At 36.8% G+C, this 12,768-nt stretch overlaps 1 protein-coding gene across 9 annotated transcripts in view; it reads left to right on the top strand.

Moving 5' to 3' along the window:
- LOC145248902 (putative thiopurine S-methyltransferase) overlaps nt 1–12,008 on the top strand; it is a 52,625-nt gene extending 40,617 nt beyond the window's left edge. For 5 of the 9 annotated variants that reach the window (XM_080110680.1, XM_080110678.1, XM_080110682.1 and 2 more), the window contains 4 exons: nt 734–819; nt 7,477–7,521; nt 10,467–10,591; nt 11,843–12,008. In XM_080110680.1, the coding sequence (XP_079966806.1) occupies nt 734–819; nt 7,477–7,521; nt 10,467–10,591 (256 nt within the window). In that variant the 3' untranslated portion in view covers nt 11,843–12,008. Of the gene's footprint in view, nt 1–733; nt 820–7,476; nt 7,522–10,466; nt 10,592–11,348; nt 11,479–11,508; nt 11,647–11,842 lie in introns of all 9 variants that reach the window. The other 4 variants (XR_013863424.1, XR_013863425.1, XR_013863426.1 and 1 more) reach the window with 4 other exon arrangements.
- The last annotated feature ends 760 nt before the right edge of the window (nt 12,009–12,768 follow it).

The following is a 12,768-nucleotide window of genomic DNA, read 5'->3' as shown; positions in this document are numbered from 1 at the left end:
CCTTTTAAGTCTTTTTTTTTTTTTTTTTTGCTTTTATTATATACTAGCAGGCCGCCTATCTGATGTTGCCCGGTCATAAAATACACATAAATATTATATTTTAATTCATACATAAACTGAGACGTGTGCATGTGAGTATTGTAGGGTTTTTTTTGCTTGCTTTTTTTTTTTTTTTCTTTTTCTAAACAGTTTACTTCTTGTAAGTAAAAAGAAAAATACTCGGGCTGAGATTAAAACCAAAACCTAAAGACAGTGAGTCAAGTATGATAACCATTAGGCCAGCTTGATACGATCTTTAAGAAGTATTTTTAACATATTTATTAACATAATGAATCTGTCATGTGAACAGTTCACGCATGCACATTCATGAAACAGCAAACATATAATAATTCGTCGAGCCCCATGGAATTTTTCAATTTTTACCTCTTAGCAGCCCTTTTTTCTGGATGAAAACCGATTAAAGTTTTCCACATGTCTGAATATCTTATATACGAAATTTAAAGTATGTAGATAAAAAAATTCGTTCAGTATATAGGTTGAGAAGTGTGCTCTCTCTCTCTCTCTCTCTCTCTCTCTCTCTCTCTCTCTCTCTCTCTCTCTCTCTCTCTCTCTATCTCTCTCTCTCTCTCACACACACACACGCACACACACACACATACACACATTGTCACTTTTATAGATTTAAAAATCTTTGGCTAAAATTTTTTTTCCATTTTTTTTTTCCAAACTACAGATATTCTCAATTAATTAAGGAGCTCATGTCATCTGACTGTCGATATGTGATTTCTGCGATGCAGTATGATGAAAGCAAATACACAGGTATTTAATGAATTTTTCTGTTTTATATTGAGGAGACTTGGCCAACATTTGACATTTCTGCTATTCCATTATATATTTGTGTTCAATTTGCAAACATGCCAGTAAGAACAATAACAACTCTGAGAAAATATAGAATTCAACAAATATTTATTGTTGTGAACCCAACTTCATATCAAGAGCCAGTTATTACTAGCTGACCTGTGTTCTGCCGTTGCTCAGGAAAGTAAGTTTTTTTTTATAATGGAAATCGTCCGAGGTAAGGAGTGTAGCCACTTGATACAGGGAGCTTAAAAAAACGAAAAATCATTATTGCAAATGCCTATTGAAAAAAGCAAGACTGTAGGTAGGAGGAAAACAGTCAGCAGAGAGTTCCACAATCTTGCAGTTCTTGGAAAGAAGCTACCGGAATAAGCTGCATTACAATGAGGGACATCTCCAGAGAAGATTCTAATTTACCTTATATGTGCTTCCAGATTGCACTTGCTCACACTACTACGTTCATATTTGCACTGTGTCACCCTCACAACAGTGGAGTTACTATCTTCAAAAGCATATCTGAGAAAATTTACCATGTTCTGTCTGCGTACCTCTCAGCAAACATTCACGTCTGTGGAGACTTCAATGTTCACAATGTGGAATGGTCAACCCACTCAAACAAGACCGATGATGAGGGAGGTTCTGTCACAATTTCTCCATTGCTTGTGATCTCACTCAGATTGTTCATAAACCCACTCGTGTCCCTGACACTGATGGCAAGTCTTCTAGACCTTTTTCTCACAACTTGTCCTGAGCTATGTTCATCCTCTATTCTGTCTCCATTGGGATCTTCTGACCACTCTGTTGTATCAGCTAAGATAAAAACAAAATGTAATAGGTCCTAAGACGTACCTCTCCATCATACAGTATATTGATACTCTATGGCTTACTGGGATAGCTTCCGTACATTTATATCAGATCTACTTTTGTGTTCCATGTTTAAAAAGGATGTGTCCTCTATAGTATCAGACCTGACAAAATTGTTAATTGTAGGTATAGACTGTTTCATACCCTCGAAAAAGTTCCAGCAAAAACCTAACCGCCAGCCGTGGTTCTCTCCAGAATGTGCTGCTGCCATTGCACACATAAATCACTTTTTCCATTGCTTCCAACGTAATAGATGTACTGAGATTAAAGCCGCCTTCAGGTCTGCCAGCAACTTCTGTAAAAAGTAATAAAGAATGTGAGTGGGTTGTATGCTCAGTCCATCAAGTCCAAAGTAGCTGAGCAGTGGCTAGGGTCACATCAGTTTTGGCAAATAGCAAACAGAATCCTGAACAGAAGTGCGTGCTCTATCCCAACTATCATCAATGGACCTGAAGTAATCAGCATCAGAAAAAGCCAAACTCTTTGCCAAGATCTTTGCAGCTAATTCTACCCTTTCGACCAAGGCCACAAACCTTCAGTATATCCTCGTGTATCTGAAAACATGCTATGTGACATACAAACATCTGTACCTCATGTTGCCAAGCTAATTAAAAACCTTGATTCCAATAAAGCAACTGGCCCTGACGGCATTCCAATTATAGTCCTCAAAAAGTTTCAACCAGAACTAGCACCCATACTTACAAAGTTATTTAGGCATTGTCTTAAGGAGAAATGCTTCCCAACACCTTGAAAAATCTCATCAGTATGCCCCGTATTTAAGAATTCAGGTAATCGCTCATCTCCCTCTCAGTAGAAACCAATAAGTCTCCTGTGCATCATGAGTAAGCTGATGGAATCTGTTAAATAAAGAAGTAGTCAACCATCTCAGCAGAAATAACCTTCTTAGTGATGTGCAATATGGTTTCCGTTCTGTTAGATCTACAGCAGATGTGCTTACAGTTATATCTCATAGAATTCGCGAATCTCTCGATGGAGGCTTCCTCTCTAGGGAAATTGCTTTTGATATATCAAAGGCCTTTGATAAGGTATGGCATAAAGGTCTACTTCACAAGATCTCCAGCTATGGTTTAGCTGAAAATGTCCTCTCAATTATTAAATCATTTCTCTCTGATCGGTTCATAAGGGTAGTGGTTGATGGGTAGAAATCAGAAGCTCTCAGTATTAATGCTGGACTCCCTCATGAGTTCATCCTGGGCCCAACTCTCTTCCTGATCTACATTTATGATCTTCCAAATCACATCCTTACATCATTCGTAGACATTTATGCTGATGACACTATAATCTGTGGCAACACACCAAAGACCGTAAACAAACAAGTTCTCCCTGATTCTCTCTCCTCTGATCTTAAGCATGTTGTACAATGGGGAAAGAGGTGGTTGGTTACTTTTAATGCATCTAAAACCAAGCTTCTATCTCTACACCATCTATGCTCTGATGCTAATCTGGCATCGGTTGAAATGAATGGCTTTCATCTTGGGGAGGCTTCATGTTTTGACAAGCTTCTGGTCTTGAGCATTACTCCTGACCTGAAATGGAACACATATATCAAATCCATTGCCAAGGTTGCTGGAAAAATGGTGGGATCCTTCTACCACTCCAGTAGATATCTCACTCCTGATGCAATTCTCTACCTATATAAAAGCCAGGTACGGCCAACAATGAAGTACTGTTGCCACATCTGAGCAAGAGCCGCTTGAAGCAGTTTATCCTGCCTTGACAGAGTTCAAAACAGACTTTGTAGCTTAGTAGGGGATTCCTACAATCTTTTTCCGACAGAAGAGACGTTACAAGCCTGTATCTGCTTTATCATTATTTCCATGGCAAACTTTCACAAAAAACATTTGTGTAACCAAAGCCACTATCAATAATTTCCCACACTCTTTATCTGTGTCTAAACCTAAATCTAGATTCCATGAACAAAGCTTCTTTCTTAGAACTGCACGCCTGTGAAACTCTGTTCCAATTGCCTGCTTTCCAGTCTTCAAGTCCAATGTAAACAAGTTCTTGATGAACCGTCTCCTAAGTAATCTAATTTACAAAACTCCCACTATTTATGTTCACTACGTTATAATCACATTGACTAATGTATACCCATTAATCCTTATCCTCGTGTGGCCTCCGGGCCTTGATAAGTTGTGATTCCTGTGAAAAAAAAAGGTATCAAAACAGTGAATTGATGAAGACCAATGACTCGAATGAGCTGGAACAAAGGAAGCAGGGAATAGATCAGACAATTTTTAAAAACACGTCATAATTGTATTTATAAAAAAGACTGAGGCTAGCATCATCACATCTGTGAGAAAGGTTGCAGTGAAGAAAGGGGGGGGGGTGCAATCAAATGACAGATACATTTCTGCACTTTATCAAGAACTCTTAAATAGGACAGAAATTCACCAGCTTAAATATGACAACAGTGCTCCATACATAAAAATAAAGAAAATAATAAAGGCTTTAAAAAGGAAGATCATTTTAGAGACGTGGATGAGGTTCGAGAGCATGTTCGAAAAGACAATCACGTGAGGGATGTCACAGCGATAACGAGAAAATGCAGAAATGTTGTTGCAGTACAAAAAAAAGAAGCGAGTTGAAGTTCTTTTCTATTCTTTGTCCATTTTGCGACTGAGGCTACAACGTGTTGGTAATGTTACACATGGTCCGATAGTAGACTTTTAGTGATAGAAAATAACGTCAGGTGTAAGAAACTGTTGACAAGAAGTAGCAATGGATCTAAAATATGAAATCCAAGAAAGATTTGATGAAAACGAAAGACCAAGAAGTTTAAGTTGATTTCTCTTCAAGAGCAGAGTCATGTATGCCTATATTGAATTTAGTAGGACATGTTCAGCTGCTTAATCATTTGAGTTTAACTAGAAACTGAGCTAGAAGCCTAAAGAGTTAATTTATATAGCGGGGTAGATTGCTGAAACAACCTTTCACTTGGTGCTTGTATCATTAAGTGAAAGATTCTTATGGAATATTGAGATAACCTGCCCCTACTAATAAGCAGGCTGGGACACCTTTTGTTGTTACCGATTTTTGTTGCTGTCACCCTTTGTTGTTTCTGACTTTTGTTGCTGTCACATTTTGTTGTTTCTGACTTTTGTTGCTCTCACCCTTTGTTGTTTCCAACTTTTGTTGCTATCACCCTTTGTTGTTACCAACTTTTGTTGCTGTCACCCTTTGTTGTTTCTGACTTTTGTTGCTGTCACATTTTGTTGTTTCTGACTTTTGTTGCTGTCACCCTTTGTTGTTTCCAACTTTTGTTGCTATCACCCTTTGTTGTTTCCGACTTTTGTTGCTGTCACCCTTTGTTGTTTCCGACTTTTGTTGCTGTCAGCCTTTGTTGTTGCCAACTTTTGTTGCTGTCACCCTTTGTTGTTTCTGACTTTTGTTGCTGTCACATTTTGTTGTTTCTGACTTTTGTTGCTGTCACCCTTTGTTGTTTCCAACTTTTGTTGCTATCACCCTTTGTTGTTTCCGACTTTTGTTGCTGTCACCCTTTGTTGTTTCCGACTTTTGTTGCTGTCAGCCTTTGTTGTTGCCGACTTTTGTTGTTTCCGACTTTGTTGTTTCCGACTTTTGTTGCCGTCAGCCTTTGTTGTTGCCGACTTTTGTTGTAACCAACTTTTGTTGCAATCATTTTCTTTTTTTTTTAAATCCAATTTTCATCACAAACAAGGCACAGTGCCACTTCAAAGTAGGAGAATACTATCGGCGACATAAGTTGAAGGGATATTATGAAGGGAGATGAGTAGCAAGATGTCTATTCACATTACACTTGAACTTTTGCATGTCAGTACAGTTGGGAAAGCAGAATCCCGGAAGGGAGTTCCAAAGTCTAGCAGTTCTGGGGAAAAAACTATTAGAGTAGAAGGCTTTCTTACACCTAGGGATCTCTACTGTGTAGGAGTGGGATTTAGCTGCTTGTCGGGTTTGTTGGGGGTATTCACATCAAGGGAGTACTTGTAAAACAGGCAGAGGGATGCAACACATGTATTTCGTCGATGGGACAGAGGATGAAGCTTAGATGACAGTTCAGGACCTATCAGGTTGGGACTCTTTTTTTAACCCTATCCAGAAGTGAGAGACTAGTAGTAGATGCACCAGCCCAAATGTGACAACAATACTCCATGCACGGTCGAATGGTGGCCTTATAGAGGTACAGGATACTTTCAAGCGTAAGTAGCTTTCTAGCATGGTAGAGAGAGCCCACCTTCTTCGCAACAGTCTTGGCAATGCTCTCAATGTATCTGTTCCAACTCATGTTCCCTGTGAACATTAGGCTGAGGAGTTTAAAAGAAGTACTTTCAAGTAATGTGTTTTTGGCCATCGCTATTGGTAGAGAAGGTTTCTTGTAATTATTGAAGGAAACAAGCTTTGTCTTGGCGGCATTGTAACCATCCATTTTTGTCCCCATTCCACTACAGATTGGAGGTCTTCCTCTTGTTTTTCTGCCATTTCTTTAGATATGTGTTCATTTGTTTTCCCCTCGTGCCTGTTATAGTATAGTGTCATCAGCAAATATACCCATCTCAGAGACTTTTATCAGGCTGGTCATTTATGAATATTAAGAATAATAAAGGTCCAAGGATAGAACCCTGAGGTACTCCCACATTTATATCATATTGTTCAGATGTACGAGCGTCAAGGACAACCCAGATTCTTCTCTTGCTTAAAAAGGATTTAATTATGTCATGTCTTCTCCAAGTGATACCGTATGATCTAATTTTCCTGAGAAGGCCATCGTGGCATACCCTGTCAAAAGCCTTAGATATATCTGGGGCTACCATTCTACCCTCCCTGCTTTGTCCAATGAATGGTATATACGTTCAGAAATTAGTTAGGATATCTGCTGTCGAACGGGCTTGCCTAAATCCATAAGCAACTGTAAGGTGATGGACTAAAGCTTGATTTATTATGGACTCAAATATGTTGGCAAAAAGCAGAAGGAGGCTAATGGGGCGATAATTTAATCGGTCAGTTCTTTCGCCAGAATTCTTGAAAACGGGTACTACAGAAGCAGTTTTCCAGCAGTCAGGAAAGCAAGATTCTTTAAGGCATTTGTTGTAAAGTTTGTAGAGAACTGGAGTAACCTCAGTGGAGCATTTTTTAATAGCACTGCTGGAATGAGATCGGGTCCACATGCTTTCGAGATGTCTAGGATTTTTATGATACCATACACCTGAGAAGGGGTCATTTTCAGGTCACTTTGAGTGGCGTCTGTCCGTAAAGGAAAGTCAGGAAAGGAGTGGTTTGTGGAGTTTGAGGCAAACCGACTGGCAAGCATGTTAGCCTTCTCGGTTGCCGTGCAAACAACCTCATGATTGTTTGACAGTGGGGGGATTGTTGACTGGCCATTATTTACAACACTGTTGTAGATTTTCGAAAAATCACAGGTCTCTAATTTCCATGCTTCAATGCGTTTTCTGATGGCTTCAGTATATTCTCTCTTAGCTATTTCTTATTTTTGATGTAACCAACTTTCGTTGCTATCAATTTTTTGTTAAGTATCTTTTCTAGTTTTGTTACCATCTTTTTGTTGTTCGTGCCATCTTCTGTTTCTATAAAGTTTTTACTGCTATCATCTTATCTAACGTTACTTCCCTGAATGTTAATTAAAAGAAAAACTTAAGACAGAATTTATAGTAACAAAAACATCATTAGCTATTTAAACACTGTGTTCGCATCAAATTTTATTCAAATAGATTGTAAATTTTATTTATTTCTTTAAAGGCCATCCTTTCTATTTGTCCGAAAAAGACCTCAAGGATTTATATCGTAAGTATTGAAACAAACGGTTACATTTATATTATTTTTTTATGTTTTAGGATTCCTTTGACTTGATATATAGATTATAAGATCATAAGTTAGTTATTGGACTACATTACTTTAACCTGACAATTTAAGGATAAGCCAAAGTCATCTGTACTTTACGTTTCTGTATAAAGTATTTTCAAAGTTAGGCTATGGAAACGTTGATGACTCAAAACTATTTATTTGATCAGATTGAAAGTTTGCATTCGTGACTAGTGTTATGAACGAGTACCAGATCCAATGAAGACAACCAAAGTTATCAGGAAAAGTATGATTTTCAAAGAATTCACTGTTTTTAATAAGTATCATTTCCAAATCTGCTAGCTGCCAAGTCAGTGTAGAGCACCGCCCCCTTTTCAAAGTATTTTTTAAACTCTTATTCATCTATAAATATAAAAGCGAAAATGTGTGTATGTATGTATGTTCGCTTTTTGTGTATGTCCAAGAAAGGCTTTTTTTTCCGAGAAGCGATCAGTCGACTCACTTCTTAAAACTTTTTATATCACGTCTAAATGATAATATCTACAACTTAAGAACGGAGGTCGCGTGTGTATTTAATTTGCCCGACTTTCACGCGCTATTTTTTCCAGATATTTCGATCGCCGCGTGTTTCTTTCGCTTTTCAGTATAAAACAAGCGAAAACTGGCTTGCAGCCGCGTCATGTTTCAAGATCAAGCATCACGCGACTTAAGTTTCTCGCGCCTGTCAATTTCATTTTATAAACGTTAAATCAAGATGCCTTTCATTCCTCTTCTCTCGTGGCCGAGATGGTTAGGTCCCAGGGTTTTTTTCCATTTCGTTTCCACCTCCACGTTAAAGGTTCGGGGTTCAAGCCTACTTTCCTACTAAAACTTTTTTTCTTTTACACCGCCAAACACCCGGCCAACGTTCTTTTTTTTTTTAAACAGGGTTATTTTAATCACCCCCAGCACACACATATACAAACACCCGGGCCACACCAGGTACTCCCTGCTAGTCTATAATATAAATCTCACCTGTCTGTTTAAATGTATGTATGTCTGTATGTCTGCCTAAAACTTTCGACAGAGGCGACGGATTTTCACGAGATCGGTATCATTTTGAAGTTGATCCTTTGGACGACAAATATCGAAAAATTGGCCAAGAACATTAATTCCTTCATCCTCAATGGGGCACTTTTCTACGGGGAGGGTCGGGTTTTTTCGCTGATATTTTTTGCAAGTCATTCAATTGCATCGACGTCGCATAAAAGGTGTATTTCGACCGCCCGTGGCGTCACAACCACGGTAGGCTCATCGGTAAGACAGTTTGTTTTTTGGGGGGGGGTTTTCACCTCTTTTTCCTCTGTTTTGTTATGGGTTCCTTACTATACCAACTACACACATCCAAACAACGGGTACTCCCGCTATTATTGTTTTGACCCTCCCCCCAAGAAGGCCTTACTACACCGGCTAAACACCCGGGCAACGCCAGTAATTTATATATATGAAGGGCAAAGTGTGTGTGTTTGATGTCTGCCAAAAACTTTCGACAGACGCGTCGGAACCTGACCAAACTATCGTTTTCAAGCTCTATCCTTCGGACGATAAATATTGAAAAATGGGCCAAAAACATTAATTCCTTCACCCTCAACTAGGCCATTTTTCACTAGGAGGGGTCGGTTTTTGCGTCGACATTTTCGCAAAGTTATTGCATCGGTTGGATTGACTACACTTAACATCCGGTTGAGTGATGGAGACATCGGCTAAGATCTCATGTTTTTTTTTTTAACCTTCTTTTCCTCCTCCGCATTACGGGTTCGATCCTGCTTGCCTACGACTACTTTTTTTTTATTTTAACACCTCTGCCTACTGTTGTTTTGATTTACTACACAACCTACTCACATCCGAGCACCCCCGCTACTGTTGTTTTGATCCCCCCCTTCCGTGTTTCCTTACTGCACCACCTAAACACCTGGGCAACGTCTGTCACCCCTGCTAGTCTATAATATAAATGTCAAACGTCGATTTGTGAGTGCATGTATGTTTGTATGTCTCACTATAACTTGTCAGACGCATTGGACTGAGTCAAAACCGGCACAATCTGAAAAGCTTATATGTGAAAATTCTAAAAAAAAAAAAAAAAAGAGTCAATTATTTCGTACAGAAATAAACGTTTAAACCAAGTGAGGGTCGGGAAAATCATAACTTTCTAAACGACTTCGAAAACTCCACATGCGCGTTTTTGAATTGGTTTAAATAAAAATAAATTCCAATATAATTTCGCTCTGTGTCATGGGGCAGTGTATAAGGAGATTGCCTCCTAAGATTAAATTTTCACGTTCAAGTACACATAACAGTGGTCTTTTTTTCTTTATATATATATATAAACAGGGTTGTTTTGTAATTTTTAATAACAATTTCCTTTTCGAATTTTTATCTAAGGTTTTAAAAGAAAATTTTAACATTTAAACAGAGTTAAAAGATTATTCGCCATAACATTTTTCTTATTTCGTAATGTGATTTTTTTTCTTTTAACTAATCATTTTTATAACGGTTATTTCGTTTAAAACAAATTCTACTTTTTAAAACTGAATTATTTTCACTTTGTTTTTGTTGCAACACACCGTAACGAGAAATCTTTCTAGACTGAGTTCGCTTAAACTGGTGTTCATGTATATCTACCCGATTACATTTTCCTGTTTTTTATCACTTTTATTTTCGAGTATGTACAGTTAGTTTCTAATAAATTTCCAAATTATATCATATTTTATTTTTTAATTGTGCATAAAGTTAATATTTTTCTTAAAACTTTTCACGGAATAATTTATGTTACAAATGTATTGCCGACTTAAATATAATGTTGTACATTTTAGTATAAAGTTCAAACAGACAAATTTTTTATCATTGATGTCAATTTTGAATGTTTTCTTTTTCTTAATTCTGTCAAGCGAATTGCACCATAGAAGAATTTGATGAAATTGACCGATCTTATTTGTATAAGGACTATGGCCTTGATAACATGATGGAAAGAATGTATTTATTGCAACCGGAAACAAATTCGGAGTCGATTTAAGTAAGCTATATTTCCCAATAATTTGTGTTGAGACTATTAATCAGTATCGGAATCTGAAAAATGTGTGTCTATTTTTCGATTCCTTTAATTATCTTTTCTTTTTTTTTTTTTTGATTTTGGTTTTAAAAATTTAATTATCTTTTCCTTTTTTTGATTTTGGTTTAAGAAAATCTTCCACTACTGGTAGTAATAATAAATATTTATTGATTTAAACTTCCTGTAAAATGAAAATCTATAGATCCTCACACACACACACACACACACACACACACACACACACACACACACACACACACACACACAGGTGTGTTTTTACGCTTGAGAAAATATCTGTACATTTAAAATCAGTTTTTATGGTAATCTGGACAAAGCAATCATTTTATAGTTAAATATTTAGAGATTTATAAAGAATCAGAATCGGTAATTGTATTGGAATTGGGGGGGAAATATTGGAATTGTCCCATCACTACTGATAATTTGAGCAAGAGTCTATTGGGTTTAGTCAAAACGATGAAATTGTAGAAAAGAGGAGTTCTAATATTTGAATAAATGTATCCCCCTCCAACCCCCTCTCTCTCTCTCTCTCTCTCTCTCTCTCTCTCTCTCTCTCTCTCTCTCTCTCTCTCTCTCTCTCCTGCTAGGTTTGTGATAGGTGGTACAATCAAAATGACGTTTGTGTGTGGATATCTTTAATTCCCTCGGCACCAAAATCAAGTCTAAGATATTTCTAAAATGTCCTTTTCCCTGTTGATTGCAGTACGATGCTGGTCCTGTGCATTTCTGTGGGGATGAGAGGGGGGTGTCACCCTCCTAGGCTTTGCCTTCTCTCTTTGGGAAGGATTTAGTTTAGCTGGAGGCGCCCTTTCCAGGGAATGGTAATGAGACAGGTCAGACTATTTTTTTTTTTTTTTTTGCAGGTCAGTGTTGTTCCTCAGCACTGACTCTTCAATACTTCACACTTTTCACTGCAGATTCCTAAGTTTGACAAGATACACCTGACGAAGGTTGAAGGTTACATCGACCAAAACATGAAAGTAACGCTCAAGATGAGACTAGTAAGTGAATCATCTCAATAATGTTAGATGTATATGGTGACTGACTCTGTTGGATGAGTGTGAGGGTAGATGACTGCATTGGACATAGGAATAGATATGTGATTCATAATATATAACTCTGGAAGTGAATCTTGCAGTTTAAATGTATAAGAAAAAATTATGATTAAAATTTTTTTATTGTTTTTTTCTTCCTCAGGTGATGATCATGATGATGATGATGATGATGATGATGATGATGATGATGGATATCAAGACCAAAGAATGATGTCAACCAAATACAACTGGAATATCGCTTTTAATCGAATAATTATGTATTTAAACTTCAAATTACGAAAAGATTAAATGAAAGCAAACAAAAGAAATTTTAAAATTTTTTAAATTAATTTTGAAAATTTGTCTTCCAGAATCATGACATAATATAAAACCAAACTGCTATCTTTCTTATAAAAATACTTTGTGTAAGTCTGCAGTTACAACTTAAATAAATAAAAAAAACAATAATGCATAAAAATCTTTATGATCTATGTGCCCATCACAAAACGAAGGTGTCATACCCCAAAAATCATGTAAATTGATCAAGTGGTTTTATTTTTAACTGACACTATCAAATTTTATGAGTAAGCAAAATAGAACTGCCTTGCATCGCCATCCTGAAAAATAAGGGCAGATAACTCCACAATAATTCAAACTTGTGACATCAGTCTTGTAATGCTAATGATTTCAGATTAATTGATTAAAATCATTTAAAAATATTTCCGTTTATAAAAAAAAAACTACTGGGTCAATTTACGTGATTTTTGGAATATAATATGGAATATAACATGACTAGTACGTACGTCATTAATAATTATAATTAAGATTTTTCTGTATTGTTTTATTTAGGTTGAACTGTAAGCCTGTACCAAATTCTTATACTGAAAACAAAATCAAACAATGCACATTATTTTTCGTAGAGAAATGTATTTCATAGTTGAATTGTAACCATTAGACAAAAAATGTTGATTTATGATCTGGTTTTGCTATTTTAAAAATTAAATAGTGCCTATACTTTAGCCAATTTATATATTACTATGCCTCAATCGGAAAAAAGGGATTTTATAACCTTTGCGTTTGTGGTATTTC

Source organism: Euprymna scolopes, chromosome 27 (genome assembly GCF_053919585.1).
Source record: "Euprymna scolopes isolate OS-2025 chromosome 27, ASM5391958v1, whole genome shotgun sequence".
Taxonomy (NCBI): domain Eukaryota; kingdom Metazoa; phylum Mollusca; class Cephalopoda; order Sepiida; family Sepiolidae; genus Euprymna; species Euprymna scolopes.
Note: the sequence above shows the minus strand (reverse complement) of the source record. Positions and strands in the feature narration are given on the sequence as shown.